The sequence below is a fragment of the Camelus ferus genome, chromosome 29 (assembly GCF_009834535.1).
Source record: "Camelus ferus isolate YT-003-E chromosome 29, BCGSAC_Cfer_1.0, whole genome shotgun sequence".
In the NCBI taxonomy this organism is placed as follows: domain Eukaryota; kingdom Metazoa; phylum Chordata; class Mammalia; order Artiodactyla; family Camelidae; genus Camelus; species Camelus ferus.
In genome coordinates this window covers 13,207,947-13,230,626 of record NC_045724.1, presented here as the reverse complement: position 1 = coordinate 13,230,626, position 22,680 = coordinate 13,207,947, and the positions used below count along the sequence as shown (strand labels likewise).

The following is a 22,680-nucleotide window of genomic DNA, read 5'->3' as shown; positions in this document are numbered from 1 at the left end:
TTAATGTCTCATGGTTTTCAATGTACAGGTCTTTCACCCCCTTGATTAAATCTATTCCTAAATATTTCATTTTTTCTGTTGCAGCTATAAATAGGATTGTTTTCTAGTGTTGATCTGCCAGTGGGGTGGGTCTGGTTCCTGACCCAGCTGGCTGCGGGTGTCCCAAAGCTGGTGCTGTCCTGCTGCTGAGGAGCTGGGTCCCAGGGTGGCTGGCTGAGGAGTCCAGGGTATCTCGAAGCTGGTGTTGGCCTGCTGATGGGTGGGGGCCTGGGTGGTCCTGGGGCTGGTACTGGCCTGCTGGTGTGTTGACTGGGTCCTGACAAGGCAGGCTCCAGGACTGTGGTGGTCCTGGGGCAGTGTCTGCCTGCTGGTGGTTGGGCTCAGGGTCCAGGGGATCCTGGGGCTGGTGCCCACACAGCGATGGGTCTCTGGGCTAGTGCCAGCCCACTGGCAGTCCAGTCTGGGTTCTGGGTCTCTGGCTGCAGGGCCCAGGTGTCCCAAAGCTGGAATCGGAGCTGCTGAGGCCCAAGGGGTCCTGTGGCTAATTCTGGCTCATGATGAGTGAATCTAGGTCCTGGGATTTCTTGCTGTAGTCCTCTGGGGGTCCTGGAGCTGGTGTTGGCCCACTGGTGGGTGAGGCCAGATCCTGGGCTGGCTGGCTGAGGGGCCCAAGGTGTCTCAGAGCTTCTGTTGGCCTGTTGGTGGCCAGGGCCAGGGGGTCCTGGGGCTGATACCTGCCCACTTATTTGTGGGGCTGATCCCGGGGCCAGTGCCAGCCCTCTGGTGGTCAGAGGAAGTTCCCAGAATCCCTGGCTGCAGGGCTTGAGGGGTCCAGGAGTTGCTGTGTCAACCCACTGTTGGTCAGGGCCAGAGTGCTGGGGCTCCTGGGGCTGGTTCCTGCCCACTGGTGAGCAGACCCTGGGCCTGGGATCTCTGACTGCAGGGTTAGTGCCACTGCACTGGTCTGTGGGGCTGAGTCCTGGGCCCTCTGCTGCACAGGGCCTTGACCTGGGGCAGCTGTATACTTGAGGAGAACATGCATCCTGCTTTTGAATGAAATATTCTGTGTATCTCTGTTAAGTCCATCGGTTCTAATATGTTGTTTAAAGCCAATGTTTCATTGATTTTCTGTCTGGGTGATGTATCCATTGATGTCAGTGGGGTATTAAAATCCTCTACTATTATTGTCTTGTTGTCTTTTTCTCTCTTAAGGTCTGTTGATACTTGCTTTATATATTTAGGTGCCCCTGTGCATAAATATATACACATGTTATATTCTCTTATTGGACTGAATCCTTTATTACTATATAATGCCCTTTTTTGTCTCTTAAAACAGACTTTAAAACAAAACTGTAATATCTGGTATAAGTAGAGCTACCCCAGTTTTCTTTTGGCTTCCATTTGCATGGAATATCTTTTTCCATCCCTTCACTTTTAGTCTGTGTGTAGCCTTAAATCTGAAACAAGTCTTATACGCAGAATATAGATGGTTCTTATTTTTCCTTTGTCCATTCAACCACTCTGTCTTTTGATTGGAGAATTTAGCCCATTTACATTTAAAGCAATTATTGATAGGTGTGTACTTACTGCCATTTTATTAATTGTGTTCTGTTTTGTAGTTCCTCTCTCTTCCTTCTTCTCTTCCTCTATTCCTTTGTAATTAGGTGACTCTTTTTAGTGGTATTAGATTCCTTTCTTTGTGTATCTAATGTAGGTTTTTGCTTTATGGCTGCTGTGAGGCTTATATATATAACAACTTGTTTGTAACCGTCTATTTCAAGTTGGTAACAAGTTTGAACACATTCTGAGGCTTTGCATTTTTACTCTCCCTTACCATGTTTTATATTTTTGATGTTACATTTTACATCTTTTTATCATCTGTGCTCCTTAGCTAATTATTGCAGTTATAGTTATTTTACTGCTTTTGTTTTTTCACCTTCATATTAGCTTTATAAGTGACTAATTCACTACCTTTACTATACATTTAACTTTACCAGTGAGATTTACACTTTCATAGGTTTTCTTGTGATGAATTAGCACCCTTTCTTTTCAGCTTAAAGAAGTCCATTTAGCATTTCTTGTAAGACCAATTTAGTGGTGATGAACTCCTTTAGCTTTTGCTTGTCTGGAAACTCTCTCTCCTTCAATTCTGAATGATAAATCTGCTGGGTAGTCTTCGTTGGCAGATTTTTTTTCTTTCAGCCCTTTGGATATGTTATGTCATTCCCTCTGGTCTGCAGTTTCTGCTGAAAAATCTACGAATGGTCTTATTGAAGTTCCTTTGTACTAAAGTTACTTCTCTCATCCTGCTTTTAAGATTCTCTCCTTGTCTTAAACTTTGATGTTTTAATTATAATGTGACTTGGTGTGGGTCTCTTTGAGTTCATCTCTCTGGGCTTCCTGGATCTGGATATCTGTTTCCTTCCCCAGATTAAGGAAGTTTTCAGTCATAATTTCTTCAAATAAGTTTTCTGCCCCTTTCTCTCAATCTTTCTTCTTTTCTGGTACCCCTATTATGGTGAACGTTTGTCTGCTTGATGATGTCCTATAAATCCCTCGAAGTATCTCATGTTTTTTTCTTTTTTCATTTTTTCTTTTAGCTGCTCTAATTTGGTGATTTCCACTGCCCTGTCTTCGAGTTCACTGATAGTTTCTTCTGATTCATTTGTACTGCTACTGAACCTCTCTAGTGTGCTTTTCAGTTAAGTATTGTATTCTTCAGCTACGTGACTTCTATTACTGGTACTTTCTTATATTTCCTACCTCTTTTTTGAAGTCCTTATTATGTTTATCCACTCTTCTGATACTTCTGACCATTTGAACTTATCAGGTAGATTACTTATCTCTGTTTCATTAAGGTTTCTCCCCAGGTTTTTATCATGTGGACAACATACTCCTCTGTTCCTTTGTTTTGCTTGACTCTGTGTTGGTTTCTGTGTGTTAGGTGAAATAGCGACCTCTCCCAGTCTTGAAGGGTTAGCCTTGTGTGGGAGATGCATCTTGTTGTTCAACCCTGCTCTAGCTCTTAGCTGTCTCTCAGTGCTTTGTCATTGTCTCAGGAGCCTATTTTATTTTTACTGGCTCCCAGTATTTGAGGGTGTTCCAAGACCTACCAGTGTTCTGAAAGGGCAGATCTTAGCACTGAGATTCAGACTGATTGGAAGCCTGACTTTCTGGCAACAGCTTTTGAAATATGCAAATATGAATTGTCCTGTGGGTCTACAAGTGTAAGCTCCACTAGCCTCCAGAGCCAGGTAAGCTAGAAATGTCCCCTGGGTGGCAGTTGCAAAAATTTGGGTTCTAGATGAGTGTAGAAGCACCTTTCTGGGAGATACTGGCAAGCTGTGCCAAGGCAGAGGGAGAGTGTAGAGATGGTGTCCACTGGCCTCAATTCCCTGAAAGCATCTCCATCAGCCTCTAGCTGTGTGCCAGACCTGAAGTCTTCCCCTCAGACCGAAGCTCTGGGACAAGCAAATAGGCCTCTTTTACAGAAAGACTGGGGTTGTATTTCAGTCGCTCTCTGCGCAGTGCCCTGGGGGTGGAAGTCTGCCCAGCACTGTCTCTGTGATTGTTACAGTTCTGTGTGATCTAGGAACACAAGACCCCCTGGCATCCAGAGCCAGGTGACCAGGGGCATCCCCTGGGTGGCGGCTGGAGAAACCAGGATGCCAGATGTGTATAAAAGCTCCCTTCTAGGAGATATTAGTGGTCTGGAGTACAGCAGAGGGAAAGCACAAAGATGGCATTCGTCCTCTGGAAGGGATTACCGACAGCCCTTAGATGTGTGTTTAATTAGAAGCCTGCCCCTCAGGCTGCAGCTATGATGATAAGATGATACGCCTCTTTGATAGAAAGACTGAGCTCCTGGATTTGTGTGAGCTCTTTTTACTGTGCCCTGGGGGGGGCGGGAGGTGGGTGGGTGGTAGCCATTTAAGAACTCTTTCTCTATTGGCTACAGTCCTGTGGGACCCCTGAGCTTAGGCCCCACAGGTCTCCAGAGCCAGACAATGTAGAGGTGTCCCCTGGTGGCAGCCACAGAAATCAGTGCACCAGACAAGGGTATAAGCTCCTTCCTGGGAGATACTGGTGAGCTGGAGTGAGGCAAAGAGAGGGCGGAAAGTTGATGTCCACTGGCCTCTGTTTCCTGAGGGCACCTCTGTGCCAAACCAGAAGACTGCCCCTCAGGCCAAAACTCCTGGACAAGCAAAAAGCCTCTTTCACAGAAAGACTCAGGGTGTGTTTCAGCTCCTGAGCTATGCAGTGCCCCGGGGGTGGGGGGTGTTGTTCTGCCAAGAACTGTCTCCAATTGTGACAGTCCTGTGGGATCCAGGATCACAAGTCCCCTGGCCACCAGAGCCAGGTGATCAACAAACATCCCCTGAACAGCAGCCCCCCAAATGGGGCACCAGATGTAAAAGTCAGGGTACCAGATGCATGTAAAAGCTCTCCTCCTGAAGACGCTTGTGCTCTGGAGCATGGCAGAGGGAGAGAGCCAAAATGGTGCTTTCCAGCCAGCAGGCTTCTAGATTATGTTAAATTCCATGCCTACTTCTCAGGCTGGTGCCTGAAGATGAATGAATGAGCCTCTTTAGCACATAGTCTGGCTGCCTCTCGATGGGCTGCCATTACACTGAGCCCTGGGGTGGGCAAGTGCACATGTGAGCCCTCTGAGAGTGTTCTCAGATGGCTATCACCTATGGGTCTCATGGACACAGGCCCCACTGGTTTTCACAGCGTGATGCAGGCCTTAGAAGTTGGGGTGCCCCTGTGCGGTTTAAACCCTTTACTCCTCAGGGATAAACTCCAGGTTTTGAATTTCCAGTTGTGGGTTGCTGTGCCAGGGATGGGGTTCCTGGAGAGAGAGTGTTCCAGCCTCTCCTGCCTGCTTTGATGTGGGCCTTCGCTCATTTACCCTGTGTGGAGGAGTTGCTCAGCCAGTGTTTAGTGCTTTTTCCGGAAGGAGTTGTTCCGCATGTCGCTGCGGATTCAGCTGGGAGGAGGTGAGTTCAGGATCCTCCTATGTTGCCATCTTTTTTTTTTTTTTTTTTAACGTACCGGGGATTGAACTCCAGGACCTTGTGCATTCTAAGCACAAGCTCTACCACTGTGCTATTTCCCTCCCCCGACCTATGTTGCCATCTTGAACCAGAACCCAAGCATTCACTTTTATGCTCTGGTCATGATTAACTCAGCCAGGTAATTATTTTTGCTCTCCATTGCATCCTCAGGTGTATTAGGTCTAATTTTCGTGAATAAATAAATCAATGAATAATACTCTTCTGAATAAATTCCCAGACATAGAATTATAGCATCTTATTAAATTTAAATCTAAGATATTAATGTATTTAATATGTAGATGATATCAAAGAAAAATGAAACAATGAATTAGAGTTTTTTGGGTAGCATAAAAAAATGTGCTTGTGGGCCTGCAATATAAACCAGCAGCGCCTTCAGCTGATACTTCTGCATATTTACTATGTGATGGGCTGGGTACTCGGTGGTATAGAAAATGAGACACTGTTCCCACTCCAAGAAGTTTAAAATATTGAGTAGGGGGTTAAGAAACATATGTGTAATAAACAACAATTGTTTTACAAGGCAACAGATAATACTAAATAAGTCATTAAGAGTACCTTCCTCAGTAATTCAGAGGAGTGCAGCGTGATCCAACTGAGTAGATAGTAACAAACAGGTTTACAAAGAGGCTGTACTAATGTATGCTTCCACTAGTGCTATGTACAGATGCTACTTCTCTTCATTTCAGCCATTCTTCTTCATTTCTTCACATTCTGTTGGTATGTGAAGATACCACATGATTGATTTAATTTGCATTTCTTTGACAACCAATGACGTTGAGCAACTTGGTCTATGCTTATCAGTCAGCTGGATATCCTTTTAGCCTTTTTTTTAGTCTTGAGAGTTCTTGCCTTTTCCATATTGATTTGTATGAGCTCTTTATGAGTACTTTATCAGATGTATATGTTGCAAATATCTTTTCCCATGATGGCTTGCCCTTTCATTCTCTTAGTGATGTGTTTTGATGAGAGGAACATCTTAATTTTGATATAGACCAACTTATTTTAAAAATGGTTAATTATTTTTATGTCCCATTAATCTCTATATGAAGTTCATAAACATATTTTATATGTATTTTTCTAATATCTATCTTATCTTACATTTGTACTTAGTCTGTTGGGATTTTATTTTTCTGTATGATGAGAGGTAGGGGTCAAGATTCATTTTTTTTCCCCAAGTGGGAATAACACTGATCAGCACCATTTATTGAAAAGGCCACCTTTCCTGTACTCTCATCCTGGTCATCAGTGACAGAATATGTGCAGTTCTATTTTTGATTTTTTTTGTTTTTTCCTTTAGTCTAGTATGAGCACCACAGTAACTGCTAAGTGATTGGTTTTGACATCTGCTAGGGTAAGGTTCCCTGCTCTTGTTTATTTTAAAGAATCAGATTGTGTTCTGTCTCTGTCTCTGTCTATCTCTCTCCCCTCCCCTTCTGTCTCTCTTTCTCTCTGTTCTTGGACTTTAATTGGGATTACATTGAATCCACACATCAATTTGAGAATTGACATTTTTAAAACATCCAGTCTTCTAATTTATGAATATGGTATATCTTTCCATTTACTTAGGACTTCTTTAATTTCTGTCAACAGTATTCCTTAGTGTTTAGATTTTAGTTGCAATTAGATAATACAGAATTTGATGTTCAGCTTGTACTTAGATCAATGGGTCCAAGCTGGCAATTATTAGAAATACCTGTAGAATTTTAAAATGATACTGACATCCAGATCCTACTTCAGAGCTACAGCATCAGGATCTCTGGGAGCAGGACTCAGAGTCTACAGAGCCTTCCGGATTTCACAGTACTTTTGGTGCAAGTATAAAAATTAGTACAATTTTTTTTGCATAATAATTTGGCAAATTTTATTACATTAAGTAATCATAACTGTTGACCTTGCACTTATATATCTAGGAAGTTAACTTAGATGAATTATTTGTGCACATTTATAAACAGATAAAAGAATGTTTACGACAGCATAGTTTATAAAGGGAAAATCCAGCAACATACCTCAGTCTCCGTCAGTGGAAGAGGTAGACTACTTACATATAGTGGAACATTAGGCAGCTGTTAAAAGTGAGGAACTCGATCTATAAGTACCAAAGTGGACAATATCTAAAGCAGTTGACATTTAAAAAAAAAAAATCAACAAACAGAAAATTATGTAAAATAAGTCAAACTGTACCTACACAGGTCAGCACATGTTACACACAGGTGCGCACCACACCTAAAGGCAGTCACGTGACCGCAGCCTCTGGGGAATTGGAAGCTTCCTGTCACCCCTCCACCGTGAGTTCTATAAAAGAGCAGTAGCACAGTGTGTCAGAGTCAGACTGCAGGCAACCCAGGCTGATTCTAGTGGGAATGGCTGGCATTTTTGCCTGTGGATTCTTCAATTCTGGGCTGCAGGAGCCCAGTGGGGTGAATTCCTAACAGTTTGTGAGGGAAAGAATTGGTTGGTCCATTGTATATTCATTTGGCAACAGGTGGAGAACAAAAATCCTTTAAAATTTTTACATATTTCCGTATTCTTTATGATAAATGGGCTTGCTTATATTACACAATTTTTTTTTACCATGTTCATGTTTCTTAACCATTCAGTGGCATTGAGTACAGTAAAACATTGTGCAACCATCACCACCATCCATCTTGAGAACTTTTTCCTTATCCCAAACAGAAACTCTGTACTCATTAAACAGTATCTCCCCATTTCTCTCTGCTGTCTGCCCCCAGTAACCTCTATTTTACTTCCCATCTTTCTGAATTGTCCTATTCTAGGTCTTTCATATGACATTAGAATCAGACATTTGTCCCTTTGTGTCTGACTTCTTTGATATAGTATAATGTCTTTAAGGTGAAGCTATGTTATAGCACGTACATAAACATTTTAAATATTTAAAACATGTTATGAATGTGGGGGGAAATATTTCTAAGTTCATTCTGGCAAATGGCCAAGTTCAGGACCGTTGCACGATGTGACTTTCCAAAGTAGGAGTGACGCTGTCATTTTAGTCTCTTCCTACCTGAGACCAATAATCTTCTCGAAGGTCCAGCTCAGACATCAGTTCCTCCAGGAAGCCTTCCTCAACATTCCACACAAATATTTCCCATTATCCGAATGTTTTCAACTGTGCCCACAGTCATGTTTTAATCCGTCTACAAAATTTAAAATCTGGAGCCATAATTTACACAGTTTAAGATTCCTGCAACCAACTCTTTCCCATATCAGGATATCTGGTTTTTCTTGAGAGCTGGAAAACCTGACACCCCGAGCCAGCATTCCCACGTGGCCACAGCTGGGTAGAGTTGAGAAGCAGCTGTCGGTCTGCAGACCCCTGCTCTTTTCTGACACCCTCCCTACCTCGCCCCTCTGAGGATGACTGCCTAGGGCTGATTACAGTACACTTGTTCGTGTGTTTTTCTTACAGTGTAGAAAACCTTTTCTGAACTGTCACTACCAAACCAGAATAAGCTGGTGGTGGTGGTGTTTTTAAATGAGAGCACCCTGGGATTCCCAGAGAGGCCCCTGTCATTCACCGATTTCTATTACATGCCCCTGCTGTCATTTGAGTTTGCAACCTTTGGTCAGCTGAACCCTGGGCATTGAAGGGCACTGCACCTCTCTGGCCACTTTAGGAATGTCTTGCTGTATGTAGAAAGCACTCTGTGAATGGTAATCAGTGACTGTCAGCTCATCCGATGTCATGCTTCGTTTTTAGAGCAATTTTAAGGCTCCGTTTCTGAAACTGTCTTAGACTTTCTCCACCATCCCTGCAGCTCTGCTCTTTCTTATTTTCATCTGTGAAACTGCCGCCTGTCCCTCAGTACAGATGAAATGTTACGTTCTCCTAGGAGTCTTCCCAAACAAAGTACTCATCTCCCGGGCCCGGTGCGCCTGGAGCCGCTGGCTCACCCCGCTCCTTACTGCTGATGTCCTGGCCACTCCACACTGCCTTGATCTCGGCAGCACCCTTAACCCCACCCTGGGAAACATGAACTTCCCAGTAAGTTCACACGTCAAAGGGAACTATTTTTTCAGCATCTCATTTTCTTTAAAGCCTGTTGATGTAAGGCTGTTTGGAGCAGTCTGTTGTTTTTCCTGATTCCTGCATTCTCCTTTGTTTTTCATGGAACACATAGCACTGATTTCCTGTAAGGCTTTGCAAATAAATTTCAAGGTCAGGGGCTGGAAGCCTTTCTGGAGCTATCCTGGTACCTTCTGATTTCGCCTGGGCCAAGAAATGCTTTCAACCCCAGAGGGCAGAAGTTTTTCAAAACAAGACTGTTCCAATAAGGGTGTGCCCTTCCCCCATCAACTCCTGCCCCCGCCCGCTTGCATTTTAACTACTTTGAGAAGAATGAAATTCTGCAAAGTCTTCAGTATATCTGAAGAACCGAGCAGGCTAGGTGGTGGGGCCTGCCATGATTTCTCAGTGAGGGGTTGGTGCAGACAGGAACACGGGGAGGCGGGGAAAGAGGCCCTTTCTGAAGAGCCAGTGGAGGGGCGGGGCGGCCTTCACCCAGACCCCCTCTCCCTTCCTCCTCTGCCCTGGGGGGTGTCTGGACCTGTGCTCACGGGGACTTTGATCCTGTGACGTGGAGGAAGGTGGGGGGGGTTGTCCAGGCCTCCTGCACGTCAGGGCTAGAGCAAGTGCAGGGCATCCTGTTCAGTGGTTTAGTTCTTTTTAATGTCCGAGTTGACGCAACAAACCAAGTGCTCCTCATTGTTCACACTCTTTGTCTTGGTTTTTCTTCTCCAACTTCCTTTTCTGTCCTTCTTCAACACTGCCATTCTTCAGAGGCGGGCTCTATGCTTGTAAACAAGGGAGGGTGATGAACATAGTCAAAGGGGTCTTGCATTTAAGGACCTTGGCGCAGCCTTTGGGTACCTGGTTCGTCTCCACAGATGCAGTGTCCCTAAAGGGGGTGCAGGGAGTGAGTGTGGGGACCCTTGTCCTCCTGGAAATATGACCAAGGTCCTGTCCCCTGTCCCCCGCCTCCCAGCCCACCTTCAGGTTCTGTTTTTGGAGGGCGATAGTAAAATCCTCCACAGGAAGGGTTTAGTGTCTTTAAAATCTCCTTCCACCAGCCCCCATCCCCTTCTGCTGATTTGAACTGAAGAAGTGACCTTTGGGCGGAAAGGGCTTTAGCCTGATTGCTACACTTTCTGGAACCATCGGGGAAACTCGATTGCTATTCTTGCCCCTAGAAACAGTTCACTGCTAACATACACGTTCAGTGATACACAATTTGTTCCAAAGACAGCACAGCCTACAAGGTCTGGATTAGAGAAAAGGTTTAGAATGAACCAGCCACTCCCCGCAGCTGTAATCCTCTGACATCATACACAACTTGGTGGCTGGCTGGGTCCCGCCAGATCCTTTGCAGTGCTGGATGGGGCAGGGGGCAGAAAGAGGGCCTTGGAAGCCTGTCTCATGTGCTCATGACTGGCTTTGCCTCTAGGACACCGGCTACGGGTTTCTATCCCCAGGGATGCCCTAGGACAAGCCCTCCTTCCATGTCGCTTGGATTACTGCAGTCCTCCTGCGGTCTCCCTGCTGGCAGTTACTATACATTTCTCTCTCGTTAATCCAGGGATGGATTAAGAGCCCTTTAGCATCTTATTCTTTCATTTCCTTTAGGCTTATGAAAATGTCACCCCCTTAATGAGACTTGTTTCCAACCAACATTCATTGCTGTCCCCTCTGCGCTTCCATCCTAAAATTCCAATTCTTTGCAACATTTCCTGCCCACCCCCCAGATTTCCAGTGTTCTTGTGATCTAGTGAGGCTCCTGTCAGTCTTTTTTTCAAGTTATCTCTGTTTCCCCACTAGATGGCCAGCCCCTTGGGGACACCCCTGACACCAGGCAGACCTCTCCACTCACAAGAGGAACCCTCTAGACGATTAATGGAATTGAGTTCAGGGACACAAGGATTTTGGGGGCATAGGCATGGCCAACTGGGAATCAGAATGGCTTGGAAAGGAAAGGCCAGGAGCCGGGCGAGCACACTGCACACTGCGGCCCTACCTAGCTGGAAGCTGACTTGAACTGGGGGTCTTACTTACAGATCTGCTTGGCCCAAAGCAATGGCCCTTCACTTCAACTGCCAGGCAAGCCCCAACTAACCTAGACAAATGAAACTAGAATCTCTAGAGGGGGGCTCAGGGAGTCTTTAAGGCACCCAGGTGTTTTCAGTGGGCAGCCAATCGAGAAGCACTGGCAGAAGGGAATTAGAACATGTGGGGGCCTCCACTCATAGGGAGCTCCCCAGAGGTCATGGCAGGGTCCTGCCCAATGCACAGCAGACGAGGAGGTGGGGAGGGTGAGTCGGTGGCAGCGCCAATGTGGACAGCACCAGGTAGCTGGTCGCCTTTACCACCTGGTGCGCACCCCATCCTCTGTGGGTCTCGGGGCTTTGAGCCAAGCCACACGGAGAGAAGATCAGCCAGGCCATAGAGTGCCTGTAGCAGAAGAGGGGCTTCCGTCTCAGCTCAGGGGAGGAAATCTATTTTCAGGTTTGACAGTCTAAGCTGTGGTCCCTGCAGCAGACTCCCCCAGTCAAACCAGTGCACAGAACCAGTCCAGAATGGCGATGCGGGGTGTGTCTGCACACACAGGGCTCCGAGCACACTCTGTGTCCCCACAGGAGACTTCTCTCTGAAGGGTTTTCCTTCGGCAAAGCATCCGTGTTTCTTCTGTTGCCAATAAAAACCCCCGGTGCTGTTCTTTCTCCTCCGCGTCCTTCTATTGCTTCTGACAGAGTTTGCCAGTTAGCTGAGGTCAGGATTTCCTTTTTACAAACAACCTGCTTTCAGTCAGTGGGGCCAAAGGTTTCCCAAATTACAAACCCCTTCATTTTTTCTGCCACAAGTTATCCTGTCAGTCTGTATAATTGCATGAATGGAGAGACATGGAAACATTTCTGAGAGACACCGAAAGAAAGAAATGCTTTTACGAGCTCTCCCCTGGACTGTCAGAACTCTCCTGAGCGGGATGGGCAGGACCACGTGAACTGGCAGAAGCCTCTGTAGCTGTGTAGTGTGGGGGTTCCAGTGTCTGCAAGGAAACTTTGTCCAGTTCTTAAACAAACACACAGTGTCCGAGGCAGCATCCCCACGTTCTGTTAAGCAAATGTCCTCCTTTATATTCATTTGAATTGGAGAACATCCAAGTCATATTCAGATGTTTTGAAAAGCAAATTTTAAAAGGTATTACAAAATATCTGTGAATTTGACATTGGTAAATGCTGATTGGAAGACAAATTTTAAACCAACCTCTGGAAGACGTGCTAAGGTTTAAAAAAAAAAAAAAAAGCAGCAGCTTTCAGGTATCACTGACAATTGTACTGACTAAGGACAGGATGCCAAATAGACCTTGAAGATGGAAAGGGCTGCTGAAGCCCTGGGGTGGGGCGAGAGAGCAGGGCACAGAGCCAGCTTTCATTGGCCTGAGAGCTCCTGATCTCTTCACGATTCCGTGTTGGATCCAAGAGTCCGTCGGGGTCGTGACTCTGCCTTATTTGGCTGTGACCTCTCTGGCAAAGCATTTAACCTGGGTTTTGTAATCTGTAAAATAAAGGGCTCAGCTAGACACTACTGAGAGCTAACATCTGAAGTCTGGTCTAGCCTGGTGTGGAATAATCACCACCGTGAAGGGGTCCAGGCTGCGTGTGCTGATGCAGGAGGCTGGATGAGATTTCTGTTCCCATCCTCTTGATTTTCTTTCTCCTGTGGAGGATGAATGGTTACGTTCGTGTGTAATAAAAGCCTGAAGTTTTACTCAGAGGTGAAGGCCAGTTAAAGCTTCAGCCCTGCTCTCCTGACCACGCCGACCCACCCTCCTTGAGCCCCGGTCATGGGGCCTGTGGCTTTTCTTCCCCTTCTCATCTCCCCTCACCCTGCTTGGGCCGGTCCAGCCTGCAGGTCTTGGCTTAGATGTCAGTTCTTTGGGGGAGTGTTTCCTGCCTGCCCTGCCAGCCCTGCCTCCCTCATCATCAGTACTGCTCCCTGAAGCCTGCGGTATCATTGCGATTCTTTTTTTTAATAGCCACCATCCCAATGCTTGAGGTCAGGGTACTAGACTGTTTTTAAAAAATTATTTACTTATTTTTTAAATGGAGGTATGGGGGATTGGATTGAACCCAGGACCCCGTGAATGCTAAGCACGCATTGTACCACTGAGCTCTATACCCTGAGCCCTAGACTGTCTTTTTCATGTTGTTTCCTAAACCATGCCAGTCCCCTTGTAAACAAATCATCTGTGCCATCAAAGAGCTGGTCCTTTAGTTGGGGAGGACAAAAATGTCCGTGAATACTTGGCCATCATAATAACGGGCAGCATTAAATAACATGCCAAGTGGTGTCCCAAGCACTTTACATATGTTAACTTACTTGGTTCTCATAATAATGCTCTGAAGTAGACATTGTTACCCCGTTTTTACATTAAAAGGAGATTAAGGCGCAGTGAAGTTAAACTACGTGGCCAGCTAAAACCGGGAAGATGGGATTCAAACCCAGGCAGCTGGCCCATGAAGGCTGGGCTGTCAGCCACTGGGTGTGCTATCTCACGGTGGTGGGGAGACCCCTACCTCCGGAGGTGTCCAGATTCTTCGTGTCTCACTGCTTCCCTTGTTCAACACATTAGCCAGTGCTGTCGTCACCGTCACAAAGAATAAACCCAGCTGACCATTTCCCCATCCTAATCTGCCCCTGGCTGTTGCTCCCTGCTAGCCTCATAACTTGTGTCCCCACTTCTTCTCTTGCTAGTTTGTAGCCCATTCTTCACCCAGTGGCCCGAGCGATCATTGCAAAGAGGGTATCAGATGGGGTCACAACCCTGTGTAAAGCCCTCAGTGGCCATTAGACTAGCATCCAAATGTCTTAGCAAGACTTTCCGAGTCTCAGTTCCTTCCCAGAGTCATCTCTTCTTGGACATGTGGGTGTGAGTCACTCCTAGAACGCAGTAAATAGAAGTCCTCTCTTCTGGGGATTTTTGCCTCTGTCCTCTGCCCCTGATCTTCACACATTGCCTGCTTCTGAGCAGTTGGTCTCGGTTCACATGTCTTGGCTCTGTCCATCCTGTGACCCACATGCCCTGTCTTCATTTTCCATAAAGAACGTTTCCAACTGAATGTACCTTAACCATTCATTTGATAATTCATTTGTCTGTTGCCACCTATTCCTATGTAAACTCCATCCTCAGAAGTGGGGACCTCCATCCCTAGCATCTAGGACAGTGAGCCTTTATTGAAGGGAATAATGGGAACTGCCAACAAGACTGTGGACATTGAGTGGGAGAAGTTCAAGAGATGGAGCTAACACTGTGCTGTGACGGGGAGGGAGGCTCTGCAAAGGAGAAGGCTCTGGATGGAGCTGGACGTGGTTTGGGTGGATTGAAGGTGGAGGAAGCATTGACAGCTGTGGAAAAGCTCTAGTAAAGATGAGGCAGGGATGCTTACAGGCAGTTGGGTCCATTAAAGAGCCCAGTTAATATATCCTGAAGGTTTGTTCATAAGAATAATGAGAGATAATGGGAAAAAAGTTACAATGTTATTTGGAAACCCTAGAATGTCAGGTACAGAAATCTGGGCTCTAATCTGTGGTCCAAGGGGAGCCCTTTAAACATTTTAGCCAGGGGGTGTCAAGTTCGAAGCAGTGCTTTAGAAAAGTCATCTTTTGGGGATATGCTCTCCATTTTGCCTATTTCCATACTTTCTTTGCCTGAGACCTCATGGTCCCGCTCCTCTCCACTGCTGCCTTATAAAGATGTTCCCCAAACTCTTCATTTTCCAGTGTCGGAGGACGCTCAGACACTTCATTACTCAAGCCACTTGGCCGAGTGTGTGTGTGTGAAAAATGAACATCCTGGGCCTGATAAACAAGTCAGATCACTGCATGTTTGATTCTCACTTGTTTGTACGTACAAATGTTGTGTTGCTAAGATTAAATCCCAGGAGGAAGTGAGTTGTGTTGCTTTATAGCTCTTTGGCGGTGATTAATCTGGCTAAATCTTAGAGGTGTATGTTGTGGGCGTTCTTTATAGATGAAACTGGTTTATAGTGCTGTCTCTTGGGTATTTAAGTGGCTCAGTCTATGCTCTGGCATCCGAGATACTTGATGCTGAATTCTGTTCTATAGCAGATAAATGTGAGTCAGGGTCTAGTTTATATAGGTTTGGAGGAAGCAAAGAGCTTTTCCATTCATCTGTTTTTACAGTGATCAAAGAAACAGCTGTTACTCCCTTCACTTGGTCCTCTCCAGGACTGATAAAGCCATTACTGCAATTGCTTCACACAACTTCCTTTTGTTGGACTCTGAGCCTTAAAGCAACTGAGATCTTGCTGTTTCTCATAACCAAGACAAAGAAAATACTGACATGCAAGGAGCTTACAGTACTTCACAAATCCATTTTATTAATTTAAACACAAATTTAATGAAGAAAAATCCTGTACACAATTGTGGACACAACACACCTTTATACAGTAAGGCCAAGATAAACCTTGTCTTTTCAGTCTGCAGAGTACAAAAACATAAAATGAAAAGGCTAGAAAAATTGTCAACTTCTGTTTGCTTCAAGCAAAAGAAAAAAACTGAATTATTATTATTACACATCTGGAGAATTCACAACTAATTCTAGCAGCAACATGAACCTTGAGAAAAGGATAGAGTAGCACTTTAGCCACTTTGGGTCAAAACTGGTGTTTTTTTCCTCCCAAAATGATATTAAAGAAAATTCATCCATGAAGTAATTTCATGGCAATGGAAGGCTTTAGATGAGAGAAACTAGCGCCTAGATGAACTGATTGATCCCTTTTGGAGAAACTTTCTTAGGGTATTACAAAGGTGACTTTTTATTTCCCAGATTATGCTTGGCATGTAATAAGCCATCCTAAGGGTGAAGGCTAGCGTTGTTTCCTTGGTGATGACGACCGGCAATGTCCACTGCAGGCAGTGAACTTGTCCTGGGAGGGCTGGGTGGGGGCAGGGGGAGTTAAGTGTGGAGGAAAAGACAGAAGGACACAAAGGTAAGAAGTACTACATAGTTTTGCTGATTTCCAGCTATGGGGTAATGTCCTCCCTAATGTCATTTTAAACAGGAAAATGCAGACACTGTCATCTGAGCACAAGGAAACTCTGCGAGTGTCCAATTCATGAACCACTTTATTAATAAAATATATCTATCAGCTACATTCTTTCTGTGGGAAGAAGCATTTGAATAATCATTTTTTCCCCAAGTAGTTACATATAATACACTAGGGTTGAAAATGAAAAAGTGAGGTTGTAAGAGGGCTTTTTTCCCCCAAATTAAGACACTGCTGTGTTATTTTACCAAGGCCCTCCTAACAGCATTTTTTAAAAAAAAGAACTGATGGGGAGAAAAAAAAAAAAAAGGAAAACAAAATCCTATTGACACTTGACATCCATGCTTTTGGTCTTGACAACATTATCTAAAAAAAAAAAAAAAATCCATTATCTACATATTTATACCCAGTACTTGGATAAGGCGCTGCACATCTGTGCACACTGCCTCATACTTCACGAGCAAGGCATTGCTACCTCTCAGCATCCTTTTCCTAAACAATATGTAAAAGAATCATCCATTATTACAAATTTACACCAAAAATTCTTTCTGTACATGATTGTCTCAGTGATGTACATATTATACGTTTAAATTAGACATATTTTAAACTACTTTGCAATGTGCTAAAATTCAAAGTACTTGCTGTGTCGTGAGGCCAGGGTCTTTAATTGCTTCTCTTAAGCTAATCATCTCTTCAATTATTTGATGTCCGAAAAGTCTGTTCAAGTGAACTGTATGGTTCTTGAATTATACCTCAATAAAGCTGTTTTTTTTTTTTTAAAGTCTGTTCATAAATAAGTAGAGATGTAGAGATTACCCTGGATATGAGACACCAAAAAGTAAACCTTTACAAGAAAAATCCCCCCACTGGTATTCAGGAAACACATTTCAGTCTTCGTTGTGCAATCAAGTTGGCTGTATTGGAGAAGCTGTTTATATCACATTGAAAATTCTAAAAACTTAAGCATCTGCAGGTCCTTTCTTCACAGGTTTGAACCATGTAGTTAATGTGGCCAAGACACATCACACTGTGCTAGAACATTCTCATGGCTTATTTTCATGGGCTTCACAGTACGAGAGTCAACAGCTGTTCTGAAGAAAGGGATGTGGTCCTTCACATCCCGCTAGGGCAGAGGTGAGGACCCCCAGCAGCTGGGCATCAATAAGTTGAAATCGCTAGTTTGGAGTCCAGCGCTGACACGGGATGCAGGCCTGCTGGATTCGTTCCTGGTCACAGGGCAGATGTGCGATTTCAAAGTGCTATGTGGCAGTTACAGGTACTCCAGTTCCAAGGCATGATGTAGGGCCATGAGGTCCGAGTGACTGGACACCCTCCAGAAGGGCATGGCGTGCTGTGAAAGGGGCAGACACACAGTGAGGATGGAGAACGCTCCCAGCACGGGCCCTGGAAGCCCACGTTGGAAATTCATTCTGCTGCCCACCCCTGCTTTTTTCAGTCTTGTGAAAATCGCCAGTTAAGATCTTAACACCACATCTGTTTAAAACAAAACTTCAAACTTAATCCTCCCCTAAGAATACTGGACTGCATTTTAAAATGGAACCTGGAGTCTGTTTCTTTTAAGAAGGTGATGGGTCTTTCTTCAGCACATCTACACTGTGACTTGCATGCCGATTTCAAACTTTAACTAAAACACAGTAGCTACGAACCAAAACCTTGTCCAACAGTTGCCTTTCAGAATCTGTACCCAGTGGATTTTTCATGCTGAAAGTTTAAGCAGCTTTCCTTTAGCTGGTGGTGGTTTTACATTTTCCAGAACTTAATGTTACTCATGTAAGAGGCAACTTTTGTTCATTTATTTCCATCAGGCGTTCTTTGCTCTGACGTTTAGACAGCTTTACCAGATGGGAAAATTTTAAATGAACACCTAAGGTAGGTTTTTGTTTTTTGGTAGTTATTGTTTAAAACATCAATCTCAAAATCTAGCTTAAATAATGGGAAGGTTTGTGAAATGTGTGAAATTCAAACCAGAGACAAGAAAAACGGGGGGGGGGAACCCACAGAGGTTACCTCATCCATGAAGGATGAAAACATGATTATAAAGTTGACTGCTCCAAAGCACTGGAGTAAGTACAAATCTTTTTCTTGGGTAAGTGAATGATAATCATTACCTTTCTTTCAGAGGACAAAATTCTGTCTAGCCCATAGGAAAATAAATATTTTTTCACACAAAAAATGTGGAACCCTAAGTATAATTTGAAATTATATAGTTCAAAGGAATTTTTTTTTTTAATTCAGACTATTAGGAGAATGTGGCATGAGAGCAAATAGAATTTGGAACTGAGGAGTTTGTGGGGATTATCTGTAAGGAACAGAGAAGCTACTATTTTGGTGTATGTCACACAGCTGTTGTCACTCGGTTATTAACACTCTTTGTCTCAAGTAATCTGCTAAAAGCCTGACCACAGCTCAATATCACGTGTAGACCTTTCTGGATTTTATACTGTTTTAGAATATGTCTATATTTGTGTTATCACTCAGTAATAGAATTAGCCAGAACCAAGAACTAGAGATCTTTTCAAATTTTTAGAATGTCCTGCTTGGCAACTTTAGATCCTAAAAATACACTGTACTGGCTTTCATTCACTCAATAATGACTTTTTGAATTTGCAGGCAGGGTATAGAAGACATCCCAGGCCCACCCGCTCAGTCTGTGGGTGAGCAGCAGCAATCATGACTGTTTACCTAAAAAGAGGGGGGGGGGGTCATTCCCTTTGCCCGGAGAACTGGGGAAACACTTGTTAAGTGGAGATAATAGTTGAGCCAGTTATGAAAGGCCGATCATTTTAGAAGAGCACTTTAATGGCTGTGAGTGAAGGAGAGGAGCAGAGGATAAAGGAGAAATTCACCACTAGCATCCTGGCTGTGTGAGAGAGACATGACTGTGACCTGATTGGCTGTAGGAGCCCAGTGGAGCAGCACCTGGTAACCCTCTTAAACAGAATAATAATGGTAGTCTTATAATCACTCATTGTTAAATGTAAATCATAACCGAGGCTGCTCATTGTTAAATGTAAATCATAACCGAGGCTGGGGGAGAGGACAGGGAACTCAAACACGTGTTAACAAATAATTAGAACTAATAGTGCAAAATAATATTTTCCCTAACTAAGCACATACTGATGTGAAGATTACTTTGCACCCATTGGGCCTAGAGCTATAAACAGTTTTTTTCTTGCATCAATGTTTAGCTTGGAACAAATATTTCTTACATGAAGTCAGAGAGAGATGGCTGCAAAATAAATAATTCAATTTAAAAATGGGCAGAGGACCTGAACAGACATTTTTGCAAAGAAGATATTATCTGAAGAGGCATTTAATGTTGCTAACCAGGGAGATGCAAATCAAAACCACAGTGAGGTATCACCTCTGAGCCTTTTAGAATGGCCTTCAGCAAAATGACAAGAGATAACAAAGGCTGATGAAAATGCAGAGAAAAGGGGACACTTACATGGTGTTGGTTACAATGTAAATTGGTACAGCCATTATGATAAACAGTATGGTGGCTCCTCAAAAAATTAAAAATAGAAGTACTACATCACTGAACAATCCCACTTCTGGGTATGTACCCAAAGGAAATGAAAACACTGTGTCAAAGAGATAGCTGCACCACCATGTTCATAGCCACATCATTTATAATAGCCAAGACATAGAAATGACCGAAGTGTCCACTGACAGATTAATGGATAAAGACATCGTGGTATATATACACATAATGAAATACTTGGCCATAAAAAGGAGATCCTGCCAGTTGCAACAACATGGATGGACATTGAGGGCATTATGCTAAGTGAAATAAGACAAAGACAATACTGTGTGATCTCACTTAGATGTGGAATTTAAAAACAAAAACCCTAAAGTCATTGAAAAAGATCAGATTTGTGGTTACCAGAGGCAAGGTGTGTGGGGAGGGAAAGGGAATTAGATGAAGGTAGTCAAAAGATACAGCCCCAGTACTTATTTACCTTCTAACTGGAAGTGTGTAATATACAATATGGCGACTACAGTTAACACTGCTACATGGTATATTCGAAAGATAAGGGAGTAGAGAGTACGTTTTCATTACAAAAAAAAATTTGTATCTATAGGGGATGATGGATGTCTACTAACCTTATTGTGGTAATCATTTCACAGTATATGTAAGTCAAGACATTAGGTTGTACACCTTAAATTTATACAATGCTGAATGTCAATTGTATCTCAGTAAAACCAAGAATCAAAACAATAAATTCAGAGAAGGGAGAGCTCAGCTCTAAGCTGGAGAGGGTAAATGGGTTCTGCGCTGAATCTGAAGAATGAGCAACTGTGGTTAGGTAGGTGGAGAGGGATGGGACTCCCAGTCAGGAGATGCTCTGTGACAAAGGTGTAGATTACTTCCTGTGGAGGTGATGGGGCTGGAACACTGTGTTCATGATAAGCACTAGTAAGAAGGGAGATTTTTTCTTTTCCAGGTAGAAGTATGTTAAGCAATTTAGTGAGGCACTGGGGGAAGGATGGAATAGAGGTGTGGCTGGTAGCAGAGAAACCAGGCAAAGGAACAGGGGAAATGGAGTGAGTGCAATGATGGGAGACACACGGTGAAGAGAGAATTCACACTACTCGGCGATGGGTCTGAGGTAGAGAACAGCAAATCAAATTTGGGTGAACTGGTTTGGGACAGGAGAATTCAGCATGTGCTGATACTCAGATGGGATACGTAAATGGAGAGAGTCCATCAGGTAACTAGAGCCATGGGACTGGAAACAGAGCAAACACACAAATCTTAACAGAAATGATAGCTGAGACTGATGTGTATATGACTTAGTTGGTCAAGATTAGGTGTATATTGAGAGAAGTGGATTCTAAGACCTAAATCATAGGAAGTAGCACATGCTTTTGGGTCATTAGAACCAAAATGTTCCGTGACTAATGGGAAAATAATGACACATACTTTCTATTCCTCTTGCCCATACGTGCAGCTTTCCACATCCCATTCTGCCATCCTTCCTCCTTGTCTGGTATTTTGCATTGATCCCTTCTGCGTACACATAAGATTAATAATATAAAAAGCTGGGTGCATGGACACTCATATGTAATCTGAATTTTGCTGAATTGTTAAAAATGTATTAACAAAATATTTCAAATACATAAAAGCACATAACCTTTGCCCCGACTATTGCACTTCTAGGAACTATCCTACAGATACACTTGCCCCCACATGAACCACAATGACTGCTCACTGTAGAACTGTTTGTAATAGTAAGTGCTGGAAACCACCGAAATGTTCAGCCCCCAGGGACTCATTAAATTATAGCGCATCAACGTAACGGAATACGGATGCAGCCATTTGTGAGAAATTAGAGATGCAGAGTTCCATGTATTGAAATGGAATAACTACCAGGATATATAGTAAGTGAAAAAAGCAGGTACAGAAAAAAGTGAATAGTTACCATTTGTATAAAAAATAAAGACTATATCTGTGCTTTCACATGCATATGTTCTCTCTAGAAAATTTGCATATGGAGGTACAGATACTTCCCAGATTGTAAATAAAGAGATACTCTAAGAACTCATGGAGCTTTGCTCTTTGATTATTTGTATATCTGCCTCCCCTCTGGACAGGAGTGAGCTCTTTAAGAACGAAGATGAAATTCAACTTAAAGATCTGGCAGATAGTTTGTGCTCGTTAAGTTAAATGAATGTAATGGCTTTAGAATAATAAAGTTCTGTACTCAGTGTGAGTCATCCCTGTGTCTCACTTAAGTCAAACTAAAAGCAAAAACCTGCATTAAAAACGTCCTTTTCTAAACAAAAGAAGCTCTTATTTTTCTCCTGATTAAATTCAGAATCAAGCATTATTAATCAGATTCTCAGCTTCATCTGGGTTTTCAGCAAGTTTGGGAATGCACATTTAAATTGGACATATTTTGATGAAGCCTTTGTCATTATGCAGAATAATGGATGCTTGCCATCCCCCTTCCCTCCATGTTACTCACAAGAGGTTCATTTTAAATCATTTTCTGAAAAGTAAATAAAGTAAGTTTTGTTACAGAGTTATAAAACGAGGCCATTTCTACTCTGGAACAAAAAACTGCTGTCAGCATGCATTTTTTTACTTACATTTTGATTTTTTAAAAATCATACATATATGCCTGGTTATTTTCACTTATTAGGGAAACAAAGAATTTGATGGTAAAAAAGAAAGCCTGGCAGATTTTGACAACAAAAGAGATACATGAAAGAAAGCTCTCCAGAGGCAGATGACTTGCTTCTTTGCACAGTCTAAGAGCAAAGAGGGGCTTGGAGATAACTCTTAAAAGAGATCTTTTTAGAATAATTTTTTTTTTAAACCAAAGGTATTTCTAACCTTTTCTCTTTGAAGGGTTTTTTTTTTTTTTTAATAATATGAATTACAGAATTAGATGAAATTACTGATGAAACTCCTGGAACACTGGTAAAGAGAACCAGGGGGACAGAGCAGATTTCAGATGACCGAGACAAAACAGGCCATGGGCAGAGAGTACTT

General features: G+C 43.3%; 1 protein-coding gene and 1 long non-coding RNA gene across 16 annotated transcripts in view; one reads left to right on the top strand and one right to left on the bottom strand.

Moving 5' to 3' along the window:
- LOC116660528 overlaps positions 1-22,680 on the top strand; it is a 204,311-nt gene that overhangs the window by 157,990 nt on the left and 23,641 nt on the right. The window lies entirely within an intron of this gene.
- Positions 16,219-22,680, bottom strand: part of EYA1 (EYA transcriptional coactivator and phosphatase 1) — a 283,352-nt gene continuing 276,890 nt past the window's right edge. For 5 of the 9 annotated variants that reach the window (XM_032470269.1, XM_032470272.1, XM_006185840.3 and 2 more), the window contains one exon: positions 16,219-17,508. In XM_032470269.1, coding sequence (XP_032326160.1) covers positions 17,428-17,508 — 81 coding nt within the window. In that variant the 3' untranslated portion in view covers positions 16,219-17,427. Of the gene's footprint in view, positions 17,511-22,680 lie in introns of all 9 variants that reach the window. The other 4 variants (XM_032470268.1, XM_032470274.1, XM_032470273.1 and 1 more) reach the window with 1 other exon arrangement.